Genomic DNA, 19130 nt, shown 5'->3' on the forward strand with positions numbered 1-19130 from the left:
GTAATGCAATCTCTGCGAACCTTCGTCGAGGACTTGTAGTTGTGGTTGGACAAGATCTTGCACTCTAGAACGGGAACTGTTGTGATTCTAACATGTACACTGGTGTAAAGCAAGGTTGAATCCAGCTTTCAAATCTGCATTTGCGATCTGCTATACACAACGAGTTCCATTTTACGAAATTCAAATTATAAACCATACGTATTTTGCCAACTCGATAGTCAAGCAATTTGAACCTTTGTGTGTTATATCATATACGCAATTCACTGATATTTCGTGTCGACCAATAATCTAGCTAGAGCGTGCTGCAAGCTGCAAGCAGAGTCATTAGACACAATGGGACTTTCCCTGACAATTAGAGCATTGGGCTCGGGTTTGCGACACGACTCCAGATCACTGCTCGCTGTTGCTAAGCATTTACTATAAACAATTCCAAGCACCCATCGTTCAATCGCATAGAACTGTTCTGTTAGAAACTAACAGTGAAGCTCCGATGATTTATTTCAGTATGGCTAGGAAAATAAAGATCTTGGGTAAAACACGTACATCCAAATTTAGCCACCAACAAACTACCAGCCCACACTTACTAACACAGAACATGTACAAACAGATCATGTCTTGGGACGGCGCCACCACAAGATGTACGAGGGACTTATCAAATGCAACAAACAAGTGGGCGTAACCGTCGAGATAAACTCATCATCTCTCGTTTCAACTTCAACTTAACGGAATTGCTATATACACATCTACTATCAGCCAACAAACAGCCTTGTTTGTACAAATGTTGACATCATATCGTAACAATCATGCAATTTACAATCAAATGTTGTTTTTACATTCCGGGATTAACGTTGTGTCGTTTCCGTTAAGTTATGAAGTGGAATATTTGAAATTACACAAATACAGTAATCAGTATTCCGTTGAACTGGAAGGCTTATAGGTTTCATGGCAGTCGCTGAAGCGGCGTTCACAGAAACGTGAGTAAGCAACACGACTGACTCTCCTTGGCAACAGACGATAATTACTTGTTCAAACATTTACTGTAAAATATAAAAATAAAATTCAATAAATACAGCACGCTGTGGATGTAGTGAATCGTTGTAAATGTTGACGGGAATGGGCGCGGGCGGCGGCAATCTGGTTTGATCAATAGCGTAAATGCACTGGCTCGGGTCGGCGCGGCGGCGTGAATGCGACGTTGCCAGATGGTGCGGTGGCGGTGGATGTGGCAACGTCGCATCGCAGCTTGAGTCACGGCCGCTAGCGCTCACAGCTCACAAGCCGCAGTCGCTCAGCCAGCCGTACATATTATCCATTCCATTCCCCCACACCACATCACAGCTATAGCTGCTGTATATATACATGCACTCAACAACGACACTATCACTTTCACTGTTTCTGCTGTGGGAATCGCGCAATATTCACAACTGTGTTGAACGGAAAACTGGATAATAGATACAGAATATATTCGTAAATTCCAAAATTTACTGAGATAAACTCTGCGCGAATTATGAAATATAATGATGAATGTTACAATAATATAAGAAACGAATTAAACCAGAGGTTCTGATTACAGTAGGCATGTTATTTTTGTGACATAAAAAACAAATATTTCCTCATATTATGTATGACATATTTTATCGTAAAACATGAAAATATGTAACACTTGTAAAGAAAATATACTTAAAAGAATCTTTATAAATCTGTTGATAGCACGTGATATTTTTACAATTATTCGAAAGTAAACTAGTCATTACCCTGTACAAAAATAATTACAAAACGGAAACATTTTAAAATCTCTTGAGCCACAATTGATAACGCATCTTCTAAAAATCTCTATAAAACGTGTTATTGAGCCAAGAACTTGGCATTATTACAGATCAACACAAATATTTTTGAGAATAATAACCTTTACAACAAGTTGTGCTTAATTATGAAACAACAAGTGCACTAGTGGTATGTAATTACATGTAGTATGCAAGTTATATTTTTCGTAAATAATCAAACATATGTTATCTCTTTATCATAACGATGCAATTTGAAAGTTCAATCTATGGAGATGATGAAATGTGCACCGGTATATCTGGATGAGCTGCGACTGCAGCCATTTTTACTTTTATCGGATCGCCTACTCGTTTGCTCGTTTTATGACCTGTTTTACGACACACCGTGGCGGGCGAGCAATAAGCTCAGCTCTAGCTTTATAATTCCTTCTACTCTCGTCTATTTCAAGCTGAAGCTGGAGGTTAAATACGCTCATTGCACACAAGTTATTTGTCAACAGTGTCAACACTGGTGCTGTACATAACTGAAAAGAGATATTTTCTCGTTTTAGCACAGATATATCAACTCTTTGTTTTAGATATTTGCATTTGCTTATAAAGCAAAGATACATTAATTAAGCTATTCGCTGACCTAGCATCGTGTTGTCAAAATATACAGAGACCACTACCACTTTCTCTAACAAGGCATTATGCAAAGACACGTCCATCAGTTCGCAGATGTTGCTACCAAAGCAGAAGTGAAGCGACTGTAACAATCTACAAGAGAAAGTAGCACCGCGGTGGGAAGTGACAGCCACAACGGACTTGGTAACTGTTCTTGTGCTAACAATAATAATCACCAATGTAAATGACTTCTACAAATCTTTGGTCAAATTTATCACAGACTCTGCCTTTATATTTATTTCACATCGCATTCACTTGTCAACTTTTAGTGAAAAAACATACAGAAAAGTCGAGTTTATCTGGGTTGTCAGTCAGGACAGTTGTGCGCATGTGATTTAGGGAAAAGAGGATAACTCGTAAATTCACCTAAATATATATTTTTTTTCTAAAAAATGTCCCGCAAGTGTTTTTTGGTAAAGACAGAAGTAGCCTGCACAGAGGAACCTCTAGTCTCCAGGACTACGCCTAACGATTCTCAGAGGAATTTACATTACAAGGTGTGGTATTCTACACTTATTACCGCGCGCAGTGGCGGTGGCGGTGATGATACAGAATGTTTGTTTTGGAAGACGGGCAGACGTTCACTGTGGTGTGGAGGGTGGGGGTATAAACAAACCATCGACTGTTCAGCTTGTACAGAACCGTCACCGTGTCACAACCACTACTACTGGACCCTGTATAGATGTATAGATGGTGCGGAGTGGCGTAGGGTGATGATACAGAATGTTTGTTTTGTTTTGGTTAGACAGACGGGCAGACGTTCACTGTGGTGTGGAGGGTGGGGGTATAAACAAACCATCGACTGTTCAGCTTGTACAGAACCGTCACCGTGTCACAACCATTACTACTGGACCCTGTATAGATGTATAGATGGTGCGGAGTGGCGGTGATGATACAGAATGTTTTGGAAGACGGGCAGACGTTCACTGTGGTGTGGAGGGTGGGGGTATAAACAAACCATCGACTGTTCAGCTTGTACAGAACCGTCACCGTGTCACAACCACTACTACTGGACCCTGTATAGATGTATAGATGGTGCGGAGTGGCGTAGGGTGATGATACAGAATGTTTGTTTTGTTTTGGTTAGACAGACGGGCAGACGTTCACTGTGGTGTGGAGGGTGGGGGTATAAACAAACCATCGACTGTTCAGCTTGTACAGAACCGTCACCGTGTCACATTCACTACTACAGTACCCTGTATAGATGTATAGATGGTGCGGAGTGGTGGTGATGATACAGAATGTTTGTTTTGGAAGACGGGCAGACGTTTACTGTGTTGTGGAGGGTGGGGGGATTTACAAACCATCGACTGTTCAGCTTGTACAGAACCGTCACCGTGTCACAAGCACTACTACTGTACCCTGTATAGATGTATAGATGGTGCGGAGTGGCGGTGATGATACAGAATGTTTGTTTTGGAAGACGGGCAGACGTTTACTGTGGTGTGGAGGGTGGGGGTATAAACAAACCATCTACTGTTCAGCTTGTACAGAACCGTCACAGTGTCACAATAACTACTACTGAAACTATACAGTAATTGCACCAACCACAGTTATTCTGGGATGTAGATTAAGAAATGCAAGATTATGTTACAGAAAACACAAGTTCCAAGTATATTTATTTATATCATTGAACTATTTATTGACGCTATTAGTTTAAGATTGAAGTTCCGAGTATTGAAAATAAAACTGAGAGTTGGTGGTAAAACAATAACTTTGAACACTGCCAAAAACTAAACATATGTTTGGACAGATTCGAAGTAAACACATTGGACTTCATTCAAATTCAATGATTGTCCGTAGAGTAAGTAAACCACTGAAATGTGCAGCACAAAACAAACATTTCATTCAGAACGATTGTTAGAAAATGGGCTTTTTCATCCCAATTCGGCAACTCATAATAATATTCAGTAGGGCCACAGCTATAGTGCAAATATCACTCGCCAGTTAGATCTTCAAATTGTAAATTAGCAGATAAGCTACACGGGTTATCGGTTAAGAGTTCTTCCACTTGAATACTCTTATCCAACATCGACCTTGAAAATAATCATCTAGGTATCTCTGTGAGTTTTTCCAAATCCAACACAGTTTTCCTCGTAGAAAATGTTTTTGTTAAGTCCAGAGAACTTTCGAGTTTTCGCTTCACCCGTGTTCATAAAATTTACCCGACAACACGGATTATAATTTTGTTACCGTATATGGGCACCCAAAATGGCGGATTGGCGCCTGAAATAACTCCCAAGTCGGCCTTGACAGAGAGGCAGGGGCGCATGCGCAACGACGACCCGGTCACCGACCCACAATGATACTGACACCGGTGTAGATAACTCACCACTCGACCTTGCCACCCTCCACCCCCAATACAACGGAAAATGTACACATAAGATTGGCACAATTTCATACCTCGGTCATACTGCTACTTTTCAAAGTACGTCGTTCTACCTAAGTAGTTTGTAACAAGCCACGTGCTACAGTTTAGTTTTCCTCATAATTGTTACCAAGTTTGTTAATCTGAATGGATGTTGATCCAAGATTAAAATTGTTGACTAGCAGATATGATGAACAAGGTTGGACAACATACATGACAAATTTGTTTTCCCGTGTGAATTTTTAGGGTAAATAAATCGTCTACCTCTTGCATCTCAGTTTATGAACTGAGGGGAAAATAAATGACTTTCTCTACAGAGCTCTATTTAAATGTCTCTTTTACTTCAATCCATGTGTGACATTGTTATGCATTTAGTTGGAACCCTGGAGAAATGTTTACCTAATCTTCTCTAAGCTCATCCATCAACCAAGGTGTTTTATGTTAGATAGACCACAACGACCCCTATCTAGTCTTATTGGAGAAACCACGCGAAGTGATGCCGAAAAAACGAGGAAGCAAGTATGTTGGCGAACCGTGTCTTATATTTTAGATCAGAATGTTTATTCAAATGAACAAAACATAATCAGGTGGCTGTAACAACACATGCATCAGGAAGGAATATGCGCGTGTCTTGAAAGAAGAAAGTCACGAGACAGACTCCTGACCACCCGAGACAAGTGAAAGCGGAAGAAACGGTCGTATGGCGGAACTGACGTCCGACATCTACTGCAACTGTACACCGTTGCATAGACTTGTCACTGAGTCATTCTTAAGTGCTGAAGGGGGAGAGATAGAGAGAGAAAGAGGAGACAGTGGTTAAGGTAAAGGGGGGTATTCAGGGGTTCTTGCAAACTCACACACCTTACAGTTAGGGTTGAAAAATTGACCACATTTGAAGTTGATGAGGTGAAAGAATCGAAAAGCATTGTAGGAACCTCCAAATCACAGGTTGCAAAAATGCATTATTAAGGGATATATATGGGCGTTCCAAAACGCTGGTCTTGTTACTGACAGACAGGGTGACTAAAAATGACTTGCACTTGCACCTCCCCCCCCCCCCCTTTAACTTTTGACCCATTTGAGATATTTGAAAATCGGTTTGCGGCAGATATGAGGGACTACAATAATGATGGTTAATTTTGAAAATTTTAGGTAGTGGTGGTGGGGTTAGCTCAATTTTGTTTTTCAAATGAACACATCATCACATTTGATTGGACGTTGAACGGCTACAATAATGGCTTGTAGGCTTCTATGGTGAGTTATGCCAAGTTGTTTGTATGCAAGACTGTGTGTTGTCAGTCGAGTTATCAGCACAGTGAGGTGTCACGCGTCGATGCAGCTCGACAGAGCGGTGCTGTGTAGTGTGTACAGACTACAGACTGTGGTGCACCACAACACCACACTGACTTGGCTGTCACTTTTGGCGGTTTCGAAGAAAGTTATAACATAGTTTTCAGTTTAGTGTTCATCAATTACAATATAAAAAAAATAACATTTGAAATTGCACATAGTGAAGAGAAAAATGCTCTAACACCCACCGAGATACGATACGATTCTTAGATTGATATAAGATTGATTAACACATACTAAAAGAAAGAATGTAGTAAAATTTATCCAAGGACTACAAGATTAGGACTGGATCAATACTTAAAAACGGACGAGAGGGGCAAAAATAGAGGATCATTATTACAGTATTTACAAGGAAAACTAATCAACCATTAAAGCCGTTAGCTAAGTCGGCGCCAAGTATTTTAAAGCGCTTTCTCTTCTTTCTTCCTAAAGCCACGGATGTCTTTTGAACAGAGCAACCCCTTATTTATATAGTAGTAGTTTTAGTTTTTTCATAATATTATACAAATACCGTACATACCAGGTACATTCTAGCCAACTAGTACTTCAGATATTAAATAAAGTAATAAAAAACCACAAATATTTTCCAAGGTTTAATTTATATATCAAAAAGAGAAAAGAAAAATTCGTTGTACGTTGAGAAATTTTTAATCGAGCGTGAATTTGAAAATATAAAGTAACGAATGTGAGGTGGTGTTATCACCGCCCTCGTATGATGCGGGCAGCTGGCAGCTGGCACCCTCACTCTTTATTTATTGATCTGTCCCACACACGTCCGTCTGCCGCTGCCACGACTCATGTACAACACACACACACACTGGGACTGGCTGATCGATCACTGACACAGCTATCAACTATCAAGTGATTTAGCAATGCATTAACCTCGCGTAGCGATCACCAGCTCATCGCCACCACCAGCTTCATTGGACGATCACGCCATATGAAACTCACGTTGTGATCACCGGCTCATCGCCACCAACAGCTCCATTGAGCGATCACGCCATATGAAACTTACGATGCGATCACTGGCTCATCGCCACCACCAGCTTCATTGAGCGATCACGCCATATGAAACTCACGTTGTGATCACCGGCTCATCGCCACCAACAGCTCCATTGAGCGATCACGCCATATGAAACTAACGATGCGATCACTGGCTCATCGCCACCACCAGCTTCATTGAGCGATCACGCCATATGAAACTCACGTTGTGATCACCGGCTCATCGCCACCAACAGCTCCATTGAGCGATCACGCCATATGAAACTCACGTTGTGATCACCGGCTCATCGCCACCAACAGCTCCATTGAGCGATCACGCCATATGAAACTTACGATGCGATCACTGGCTCATCGCCACCACCAGCTTCATTGAGCGATCACGCCATATTAAACTCGCGATGCGATCACTGGCTCATCGTCACCACCTCACCACCTGCTCCATTGAGCGATAACGCCATATGAAACTCGCGATGCGATCACCGGCTCATCGCCACCACCAGCTTCATTGAGCGATCACGCCATATGAAACTCGCGATGCGATCACCGGCTCATCGCCACCACCAGCTTCATTGAGCGATAACGCCAAATGAAACTCACGATGCGATCACCGGCTCATCGCCACCACCTGCTCCATTGTGCGATTACAATGTTAACTTAAAGCAACGCAATAAACTCCGCCAAGAGACATGCGAGTGTATGATATTGGCCATTTACATTAAAAGTATTCTGACCAGAGGTGTGCAGCTCAAGTTTTCATACGTAACACCAACACCTACAACCGGGAGTGATTCCCTACGTAGCATCTTTTACACTGAAATTCATTTATAGAGTTACTTGCAAATGAGCAGTTAGCACGAAAGAGGTGTTGCAAATTACTTGTTCCATTATACAATTCGTAGGATAGGATGAAGTTTAAATTCACACTAGTGTACATGTTGCTCGAATTCGAGCAATTCTATAGCATTACAGGAGTTATTTCAAAAAGAATAACAGTCATATTTACAATGAGTTTAAAAGAGTCAACTCAAAGATCACCGGTGTGTAACTCAAACTATGTTTATCTTCGTTATTGATAAACCTAAAGCATTCCGATTCCGGCCGGTTTTCTCCTTCTCAAAATGTCTCGCTGTACAGGCAACACGTGTCATTGATAGAGGGCCAATTGAGAACGAAAAGTCGTTTTGGGGTAGTATTAGGGCCGGCGCATTTTTAACCTAATAGTTGAGATTGTCCAGGGTCAGGTGCTGACTTTTAAGCCTATTACGCGCCACCGTTCTGTAGCTGCGGTCGCTATCACGATTGCGCCTCCTGTCTATGTTTCGTTGTCGTCGCGTCGGAGGCATTAAAAAAACAACAAATAAACAAATTATAGCTACACAAAACAACGATGAATGCACAAATTTAAATTACAATCATGCTAACACGACCCGTCGTAGCGACACAAAACAACGATAAATATACACACAAATTTAAGATACAACCATGCTAATTCGATCAGTCTTTGGGGTTATGTTCACACAAACTCAAATCCTACTAATATTATAAATGAGAAAGTTTAGATGTATGGATATATGGATGTATGGATGTATGTTTGTGACAAGTGAACGCGAAAAATACTGGTCGGATTGGGCTGAAATTTGGCATGATGATAGCTGACATTCCCGATTAACATATAGGCATATTCTTATTTCAAAAATCCTTTCGGGCTCCGCCCCAGTGGCTCTGGAGTTTCCCATGTTAACCTAATGAGAAATGGAATTATTGAATCTTAACAGCTGTTTCAATTAAACAAGTTGGTCCTGTTCTATGATGTTCAATAGCATTAAAGTTACAAGGATTACCAACAGGGTGCAGCACTATTATTTCTTTTACATTTATGACAACAGCTAATTTGCAACCAAAAGGTGAGTGAGCGTAGCGAACGAACTTCAACCTGGAGGCGAGTTAGCGAAGCGAACGAGCTAAACTGAAGGCAAGTGAGCGCAGCGAACGAGCTCCAACCTAAAGGTGAGTGAGCGTAGCGAACGAGCTCCAACCTAAAGGTGAGTGAGCGTAGCGAACAAACTTCAACAAGGACGTGATTGAGCCATGCGAACGAGATAATCTTGAAAATTAAGAAGTTAAACGGGGCAAAGCCCGTGGGTTACAGCTAGTAGTAAATAAATGTACTCAATGCGTTTCATTGAATTGAAAAATAAATAACAGCAATTAAATTATACAGCTGATCAAAATGTAAACAATTATGTTCTTCATAAGGATAACATGGGAACGTTCAAAGCCACTCGGGCAGAGCCCAAGGGATTTTTTCAAAAATGTAAGGCCAGTTTGCAAATCTACGCGACACGCTCTTTCCAATGAGACGTCAATGGATAAAATCGGTTAAGAAATGGCGGAGGAGTTCAACCGACAAAGTTTCATGTAGCGTATTAATTATATAGATTGTTACGATAGCTCGCGGGAAATGAGACAAAGGCAATTCACAGTATTTTAATAAAACAGCACAAAGTAATAATTCGGACATTCCCTGCAGAGAAGCTGGAGAGATACAAATATGTGGTAGCCGAAGCCAGGTGCGGGCGTTTGGACCGTAGCCAGCTACGCGGCTCACATATCCAACAACCAACAGTCGATGTGGCCGTGTGGGACATTGTAACATACACAAAACTGTATACTGACTGTAATACAATCAATACAATACATAAAATTGTCTGCCTTTTAAAGTGTGATTGATTGATGGTAAAAACATTCGGTAAAACGGCCGTAAAACCCTTTACGCATGGTCGGTTACGGTTTGATCAATAACTCATTCAAATAGATGTATACTTGTTGGATCAATATTTCTCGGAGACTTTTCAAGAGCGTTGTGGTGCCTATAGACACACGCACGTACTCGCATATTTTAACATACTATTTTCGTAAAACCAATTTTGGCGAATATTTTTTTGGCTTCTGGGGACTGCCCAACGGCGAATAGGAAAAGAGGTTTCGTATCTAGGTCTTACTCTGGTAACTACGGCAATAGGCACATATTTCGACGTTCCGTACAGTACTTGGCCTTACCACATCGGATACTGTAGAAGTCATTCGAGACACGATCGGCTGTACGACGATGGTTTCGTATGACAAAGTATGCAAAAACATTAAACGTAGGTAGGCCTAGTTAAATATGTGAAATTTCAACGTGATGCTTCTATTACTTATTGGTTCAATGACTCTAAACTTTGACAAGTATATGCTATATTATGGCACCATCAAACAAAAACAACTGTTTTCACATCCAACTCACAACCGAGTGGAATCTTTCCAGTTTCCACCACACAAGATATAATCCGTTAGTCGATAACTGTATACTCGCCATATTTGTGACCGTGGTATACGTTATTGGCGTGTCTATGCACTGTATGTAGATGTAGACAAGACAGCTAGTTGTGAGCGGGTCGCGGGATTAACCAAGCATCAGTTGGGGACCAATAGTAACCGGTTATCTCCCCCCCACCCCTTCTCTCCTCTCACGACACACCACAGAGCCACATACCGCGGCCCTGTGGTGTGTGATGTGATGTGTCGACTGCCGAGGTGACAATCGGCAACGGCAACTATGTTGCTACTGTAATTAGGCTGTAAACTTGTGAGAAAACTAAACGGTGGCGGTGTGCCACCTCTCCATGAAATATATGTTTGTGGATTCATCAAACGTTGATTGATCATGAATCGTAGAAGTGAAATATGAATTCTTCACTACTTACTATGAACTTTGTAGGATGTTATACCCTAAAGGCTGTGTGTATTGTGTAATTATGGAACACAAAATATGCATGGACTCTTTTCTTATGTGTTAAATGAAAATTTAAAACCCCCACAATAATGGATCTCCTGGTTAAAACCTCTATTTTAACAACAATTATTTTCATGGATTGACGTCATAAACTTTCTTTTAGAAACATAGCATCGTGGAATTTTAACGAGACTAAAAGTTAAATGATTAAACAAAGTTTATGTATTTGAAGACTCTAACTTCATAAACCCCAGTGATAAAGATGATTTTTTCAACTTGGTGACAGCTTGAAAATTAACTTGAAGGTTGGAAACCTTGGACGCTGACTAAAACCCAGATCACTGACAGTACTACTAATAGTAACCTTTTATTTGTAAAAAAAAGTGATCTAGAGGGTAGGTTCTTTAGAAAGTAGCCTACAGTATAAATAAAACCAGTTTATTCTAGAAGGTTTTGTAACCAACATTAGAAGTTTTACAGTAGGATCAGTAACATGAAGCAGCCAGCGGCGATGTTCTCTTATCAGATAACGTCAGCGATAGACGCGGGGCGGTGATAAGGCGCTCCCCTCCCACAACTGATAACGGACGACGGAAGTCCTGTCCTGTCGCCGCGTGGGGCCTGCGCGCTATTTGTAGCACATCACCCGCCAGCCGCCACTGCCACTGTAGGTCTTCCCGCGCTCCCGCTGCCATGACCCACCGCTTCACAACACTTAACAGTATTGTACTGTGCCTTGGCAACAACGTGCATTCATCACTTCTCACACTGTATTCCACTTTGGTTAGTTAACAATAAATACAGTTACCTACTGTACATGTTTGTTCATACGGTGCACAATTTTTACATCCTCTCCCTATACACCAGTACTGTCATAGTCTACGGAGACAGTATTTTTTCGTCAAAATCTCCAAGGTTGGGTTATAGGTGGATGTATCCGTTTTGTGCCCCCCCCCCTGAAACCAAAAATAAAGGGATTTTCGAATGGTGTCTGTGTGTTTATATGTGTATGCATGGATGTGTACAGAACTAGTGTCTCTCCCCTTTCCGGTAAATATGATTAAGATGTCGCCAAAGTAATATTTACAAAAAATGTTAACAGTTCGTGATAATCGAGATGGGAAGAATCGCAGAGGGAAAGTGAACCACCATGAAGTGAACTGAATTGCGCAACTGCAGTTAAGATACTGGTATCACATTGGACTATCCAAGTGCCGAGTTTTGGTGCGAGGTGTGATTGTTGTTGTGTTACGCTAGGAGTTGTTGGTTGTTGGTGTTGCGGCGCGGGCCGCGGCGGAGACTGAGTGAGTGAGAATACACAGTACAAACGTAACGTAACTCTGTGGGGGTGGGGCGGTGAGGACCCTGACCTTCCCCAACGACGTGGCAACGTCGCGGCCGACACCGACACAACACTACCACGTGCAACCGGCCGGTATCATATCATGGTATCATACAACCAGATGAATCATCAGTACAACTCATACAGACACACGGAGGCGGCGTGTAGGAGAAAAACCTACACCTATGACAGTCATTGAAACTCATAGCTTGCTGAGTGTAAAGATGGTCATAAACAGGTTTAAAAGGGATGACCTTGCAAAGGGGGTATTGATTTCAATAACAAAGTTAGTTCAGTTTGACACTTATGAAAGATCCATTATAAGTTCATTGGGATTGAGATGACTTAATCTACATTCTAAAAAAAGGTTTTGAATAGGCTATTGTATTCTGGAAAACAAGAAACTATTTACCACTTGCAGAACTAGTAACTCGGGCATTTCAGCTTTTAAAGTTAAAACAGTTGATCAACTTTTTGAAATTTCATCTAGTTATTGAGATGATAGATCCATATTGGGGGCTTATTACTTTTGGTTATCAATACTTGAATTTTAAGTGACATTGAGGTCACTACTGTACATAATCTTTGTCCGTGCAAGTAAGCCTGTACCTAAGAATGTACTGTACTGTACTGATAAATTTATTAGTGGTGACCAGGATGCAAACCCAAGAAATTGCTGCCTTGCTTGGTACCATAGATAATGTTGCTACCAAACTAACTAGGCCTATTGTCTATTTCTCTCTCAAGATTCAAGTTCATTACAAACTAGCAAAAAAGAAAATTTTTGTCTGTATCTCAGCTTTCTCTACAGGAAACCCACGATAGGACCAAAAAATTCGAACAACTTCAAGGAAAAATAAGACAAATCCAAAGAAAAACTATTTTAAGATTTTAATGGTTTCTACAAAGTTATATTGAGCGACTCCCTACTGTATCTATTGGGATTTGGCTTAAAACCTTATTAGCATACTGATCAAGATAGTGATAAGTTAATAAAATTATGATTTAAAGTGCACTTTGCCCACCTATTGCTTGATGTGATTTGGAGTGGATTGTGAAACATTTACACTTCTGAAAATGCATTTAAATGACGTTTCTCTAACTCAAGGAGGTAAAGTCCAAAATGATAGTGTAATATTCATTTTATCTATTTTGCAATACTTACCCACAAGTTATTTATAAACATTTTTCTTTGTTTTTAAAACTCTTAATTTTCTTGGTATGAGTCTTGGAGCCCACAATCAAGAACATCCATGCTCTATACATTGTGAAATTCACTCCAAAATATAAAAGAACGAGATTTTTAGCCTTTAACAAGTCTAAGGGGTGCATATTCCAAAGTTTTTAAACAGTATAAATGTCAGGGGTGGTTTGGTAAATGCGCCAGAGCCTACGGGATGAAAGAGGTTTTAAGTTTTTCAGGGGTGCAAAGAGAAAAATTCCCTGACAATGAATGGGCGCAAGGGGGCGTAAATATTTTAGGGTAAATTTTTTGGTGTGTCAAACCGCAGCCCGAACAGTGAGGAGGATAACTTAAAATGATGACATTAAAAGTAACAATTCTGGACTACATTGGGATATTTGAGCGCAATCCAAAAATTGCAGAAGATGAAAAAAAAATCAATCTTCTGGATGACACAGTCACAAGCTACTTACACTAACATACAAAATAACTAACTGCAGAGGATATATTAACTGGTCAAAGGGTTAGTTTTGCAGTGACAGTGTTTTTTTAGGTCTGCAATCTTCCTGGACCACATTATCTTTACGTGAAAGTGACTAATAAGAGTTGAGGGTGGAAGTGAGCAGATTTTTTTAGAATTCTTTGGATTTCTCTCTCTCTCTCTAATCCAGATGAAAAAAAAAACTCCCTGAAATATTTTTATGACAACTCCTCGGACCCAACACCCTCCTTGAAAGATCCCAGTATAAAACTTCAAATGCACAGCTTGACTTTTACTATCTTTGTCAACCTAGCTACAGCGGCAACACAATAATTATTGTTATTACACTTATTTTTTTATTACATAGGCTTACATGGAACTAATGATGGTCTAGGAACAAATTAGTGTAGCCTATTTTGGTCAGTTTATTGAAATTCTAATTTGTTAATACAGAATGCCACAACAATTTGATGTGGTAAATATCTGGATGGTGATATATAATTTAGATGGACTGTTAAGTTTATCAATGTTTAACAGTTAGTTGTTTTCCATTACCGTACTAGTTATAAAACGTAAAAAAAAGTTACTTATAAAAAGTAAACAGCTTGTGATTTTTCTACGTACGGAATCAATTGAACTATATAATAATAGTGTCATTTGATGTCTGGATTGATCTTGGGATTTGTAAATAGGCCTAAAGTTTACTTTAAAAAAATTTCATTTTTATATGTTATTATATTTATAATTTTACTTCTTCTATTTTACATTTTGACTATCAAATTACTCTACCACTTTTTGTTAAGAAAATTTTACTGTGGACAAAATGCTAAAAGAATTATTAATTTATTCCCTAAGGTTTTATTTCTATAACACTTAGCCTAGATTACAAGTCTACAAATTCAGTAAAATTAATTGATGCCGGAGGGTCCTGCAGGTAGCGCATTAATTCCTTCCCCAATGGGTTAAAGAGCTCCTACTTTAATAAATGTAAATAAAGTGCTAAGCCTACCTTCAGCCAGCCTCCCCTGGTTGTAACGAGGTTGTACAGAAGGAAAAGATCAATCTCTTGTCCATTGATCTTTGGAGTTTTTCTAGAGGGTGTTCTGAAACAAAGGAAGAATATATATTTACGCTCATTGTGGCAAAGGAGAGCCTAGAGATGCTTTATAATATATTAGACAACACACAAGTTAGATTGAGAATAAGTTAAACCTGTAGGCCTATGTGAATTTAGTTAGGCAAACATTTTATTGGTAGTGCAGGCCCGAAACAAAAAGGAATTCAATAACTTATACAAAAACGACAAAACAAGAAAAAGGCAGGAATTTAAGTTTTTAAAGTTAAGCCTAAGTTAATAAGTAACTTAAGTTAAGAACACCTAGTCTAGACTTATTTCGGGTACAGTTCCGCAGAGAACCTGCGGATGTTAGGCCTATTGTTGTTTTAATTAATGATATAAGTTACTGTACCGGTATAACAATTAAGTAATTTGGTTTGATATAAGTTAAGGCTCAACACAACTAGTTTCTAACATTTTTCCCCAATGTAAATATCGAGTTAACTTATGATCTGCTTACGTTTATATTGGGGTTTGGGGTATATGATAAGCTAACATTGAATTGAGAAAATTATTGTCAAGCTAACACTAAAATTAATGTTACCTATGAGAAATGTGCAGGTTGTGTGAAATTTACTTTATGTAGGCCAAACGGAATAGAAACACCTTCTAATCTAATTAGGCCTAGGCTAAACATTATCATTAGAGGCCTAACTTAATTTTTGGCAGTTTTATCAACTAGCCTAGGCCTAACTTAGGCTTTAAAGTTAATTTTCGAAAAGTTTAGGCCTAACTTATAGATTTTCAAATAACTTAACTTATAGGCTACCGGTACCAAGATAACCTCAAGTTAACTTATTGAAGTTTTAAGACAATAGGGCCTAACTTAGGCCTACTTAGTAACTTTAAAAGTTTTTTTTTAATCCTTAAGTTATGACCTAAGTTAAGTTATTTAATAGGCCTGCCACGATTACTAGAAAAATACCGGTATATGGATCATAAACATAAACAAATGACGTTTTTGGCCCGAAAATAACCATACTAACATTGCTTAAATGGAACTTCCAAATCATATGTTCAATGCTATTAGTCCTAGGATTCGGGCCAACAACGTCATTTGTTTAAGATGTTTATGATCGATACCGGTATTTTTCTAGTAATCGTGAGGCCTGCTTATCAAACATATTTTAACTTAAGTAGTGAGGCCTATTTACGATAGGTTAATATGCCATGTAACTTAACATAATTTGGTAGGGCCTAAGCATTTTTTAGACTAGAAAGTGACATAAGTTAGGTAAGTTACTACCGGACGATACCGGTCTGTGGTAGACGGCAAGTCTATGTGACTAGTCAACAATACAGTGAAAGCAAGCCTAGGTTTGGCAAGGAATGTGAGTGTTAAATTTAGTAAGGCCTAAGTTTGGCTGCACTTTACTTTAAGTCCTACACTCATTCGAATGAAAATATCGATTATTCGATTGTTTCATTCGATATAACATTTGGTTAGGTTAACCATACCTAACTAACCAAACGATATATCGAATGAAACAATCGATTAATCAATACATCGATCGATATTTTCATTCGAATGAGTGTAGGACCTAAAGTAAAGTGCAGCCCTAAGTTTAACCCTCCCAGTGTTACTTGACGAAAATTCGACAAGCAGCACACTTTGTGTAGTGTTACTTGTCGATTTTTCGACACGCAGACATCGTTTACGACGAAGGCTCTATGACTGACTGAATCGGATTGAACTGGATCGAGTTAGGTATCGTTCTTTCCGTAATATTCTAAGCTTTCTCCAGAGGTCTGTCTCTAAGCGCTATTCATTTTAGTTCCGAAAATATTGTAGCAGACATCTGACGTGCGTGTATTTGTAAACAGCTAGGTTCCCCCGAACCGATGACTGATGTGTTTTATTACGTTTATCATTGTTTTAGTGTTAAAAATCAAAAGTAGTGATATACGTGGTGCATTATAAGAAGATTTAAGTGGTTTTGAAGTGCTGGTTGATGATCCTGAAGAAGTAGGTAGTGATATTGATGTAAATTATCAGCCAGATTCCTAGCTATGGTTAGGCTATGCATTCTTAGCTAAACGCTATGTACTGAAATCAGTTTTTTGCCCATAACTTATTTATTTGCAAATAAACTTCCTTATATTATTATATATTTGTAATCCTCATAAAATTTAGAACAAAGTGGCTATTTTCAAATATTTATAGGCCTATAATTTATACAATTTCATTGAGCGCAAACTTATTTTTTTTTTGAAAATTTTCGAAATTATATTTTTTTTACCTAAAAAATTTTTTTTTGAAAAAATGTTCCTTATGTTTTATATATAATATTGAAGCCCACGATTTTCCAAACAAAATGGTATATAGAACATTAGAATTAACATTGTTTTAAGCTTCTCAGATCCGTTTTAATAAAACCTTGCAAATGCGCCAAAAATAGGTGGACATTAAGGCCTAAACTATGGACACTTGGAGGGTTAAACCTACATTATGATACAATTGCTTCATTAATAGCATGCCCAAGCTTTTGGACACAAATAAGTTATGCTGGGCCTAAGTTATTTAAGTTATCGCAACAATTGATTTTTGGAAAACTAACTTTAATAAATAGCCTAGGTTTAAGTCAGTCCAAAGGCCTAACTTACTTTAACTTATGGCATTAGGCTACTTACTGAAAGAGGGTCGGTTTATTTATCTTAAAAAATTGGGGACCTCATTAGGTTTGATTATAATATTCACTGACAAGCCAAGGTGTGCATAAGAATGTGTTGAATAAATTATGTTAGGTAGGCCTAATCAGTAAGTGCCCTAGCCTTCTAACCTAGGCCTACTTATAATTGAGTTAATTTTTTAATGAAAGTTTGTAAATTTTTTCACTAACTTACAAGACCTTACAAAAAAATAAGACTTACCCCCGAGTTTCATGAAAATGTTGCAGTTCTTTTATAAAAGTATCCCGTTCCTTCTGATACAAGGCGGGGTCTTTGTTCAATATTTTGGCCATGGTTGGTTGAAAGCACTACTGCTCACACCGCATGAGTTTTACCGAGAAATTTATCCATCGAACGCCCGTTACGCGGCTCGCGAACATAGAAAACACTGCAAACGCGGCTGATGATAGCAGTTTAGCCCCAACCAACGAAGGGTATTGTTCCTCGTCCCGCACAAGCACTGCTGTGTTGGTTCATTCACTTCCTTCTCAAAAATATTAAGATTCCGGCAGAATTTAAGTACTACAATGGGCCTAAAATCAATACGAGTATAGTATATCACATAATGATAAAAATGGGACAGATTTTTACACTAAAACTAACTTAAAGCCTCAGGAAACACACTCAGCACAAATCTTAACAACTAGTGACACCAAGCCAGAGCTGTACGTTCACCAACATTCAAGATGGCGTCACTTCACTACCTGTCCTGTTGTAGAACAGTCAATATTGTCACATGATTGCCGTATGTTTCGACAAAATATTTACTATAATAAATTTTACAAAATTACTGTCGACAAACTTAAATTTTCAGATTGATGGTTGCACGGCAAAAAGCGTTGAATAAATCTGATAACGCGAAGTAAAATATTTATTTAGTTTCGTTAAATTCCGCTTAGTGACGAGACGAGAAGCAGCACTGTTCAAGACGTGGTTGAGTTGACAAGCAGATGGCCATTAGTTAAAAATTATGTCAGAATAGAATTATTGAAGTCACATCACAATACATTCTGTGTCGATTATGGGTTGTAAACACCTTGGCATTTCACGTTGCATTTTTGCTTGCACATAGGGGTGCACGGAAATTCCTACGTGCCATGGCAATTAACAGTTTGATATTTCAATTCAGGGCCGTGGAATACCATGCTACTGATAACGTGTACTGTTGGACGTTGGTTGTTATTAGAAGAAGAACACACTAACTTATTTACTCGAAATATTATCTATCCTTGTACCCCACCACCCAAATTTAGTTGTTAAGTAGTCTCTGTATGTCCTCATGGGCGCCCTCAGGGGGTGGGTGAACTAGAACTTGCACCCATCTGGCAAAAAATAGGGAAAAAATGTAAAACGGTGCCTGAAATGTTCTGTAATTACTCCAAAACTACTGTAAATAGA

The 19130-nt window shown here is 39.1% G+C and overlaps 1 protein-coding gene across 12 annotated transcripts in view; it reads right to left on the reverse strand.

The window, feature by feature from the left end:
• The window catches only part of LOC128985688 (AT-rich interactive domain-containing protein 2), a 55520-nt gene extending 36921 nt beyond the window's left edge, over positions 1-18599 (reverse strand). For 5 of the 12 annotated variants that reach the window (XM_054405472.1, XM_054405464.1, XM_054405468.1 and 2 more), the window contains exons 1-2: positions 17934-18597; positions 14955-15048 (exon numbers count right to left, since the gene is read on the reverse strand). In XM_054405472.1, coding sequence (XP_054261447.1) covers positions 14955-15048; positions 17934-18025 — 186 coding nt within the window. In that variant the 5' untranslated portion in view covers positions 18026-18597. Of the gene's footprint in view, positions 1-14954; positions 15049-17933 lie in introns of all 12 variants that reach the window. The other 7 variants (XM_054405462.1, XM_054405461.1, XM_054405470.1 and 4 more) reach the window with 3 other exon arrangements.
• Between the last annotated feature and the right edge of the window lie 531 nt (positions 18600-19130).

Source organism: Macrosteles quadrilineatus, unplaced genomic scaffold (assembly GCF_028750875.1).
Source record: "Macrosteles quadrilineatus isolate MER2022 unplaced genomic scaffold, UCM_ALF_1.0 Scaffold_2__2_contigs__length_208266976, whole genome shotgun sequence".
Classification (NCBI taxonomy): domain Eukaryota; kingdom Metazoa; phylum Arthropoda; class Insecta; order Hemiptera; family Cicadellidae; genus Macrosteles; species Macrosteles quadrilineatus.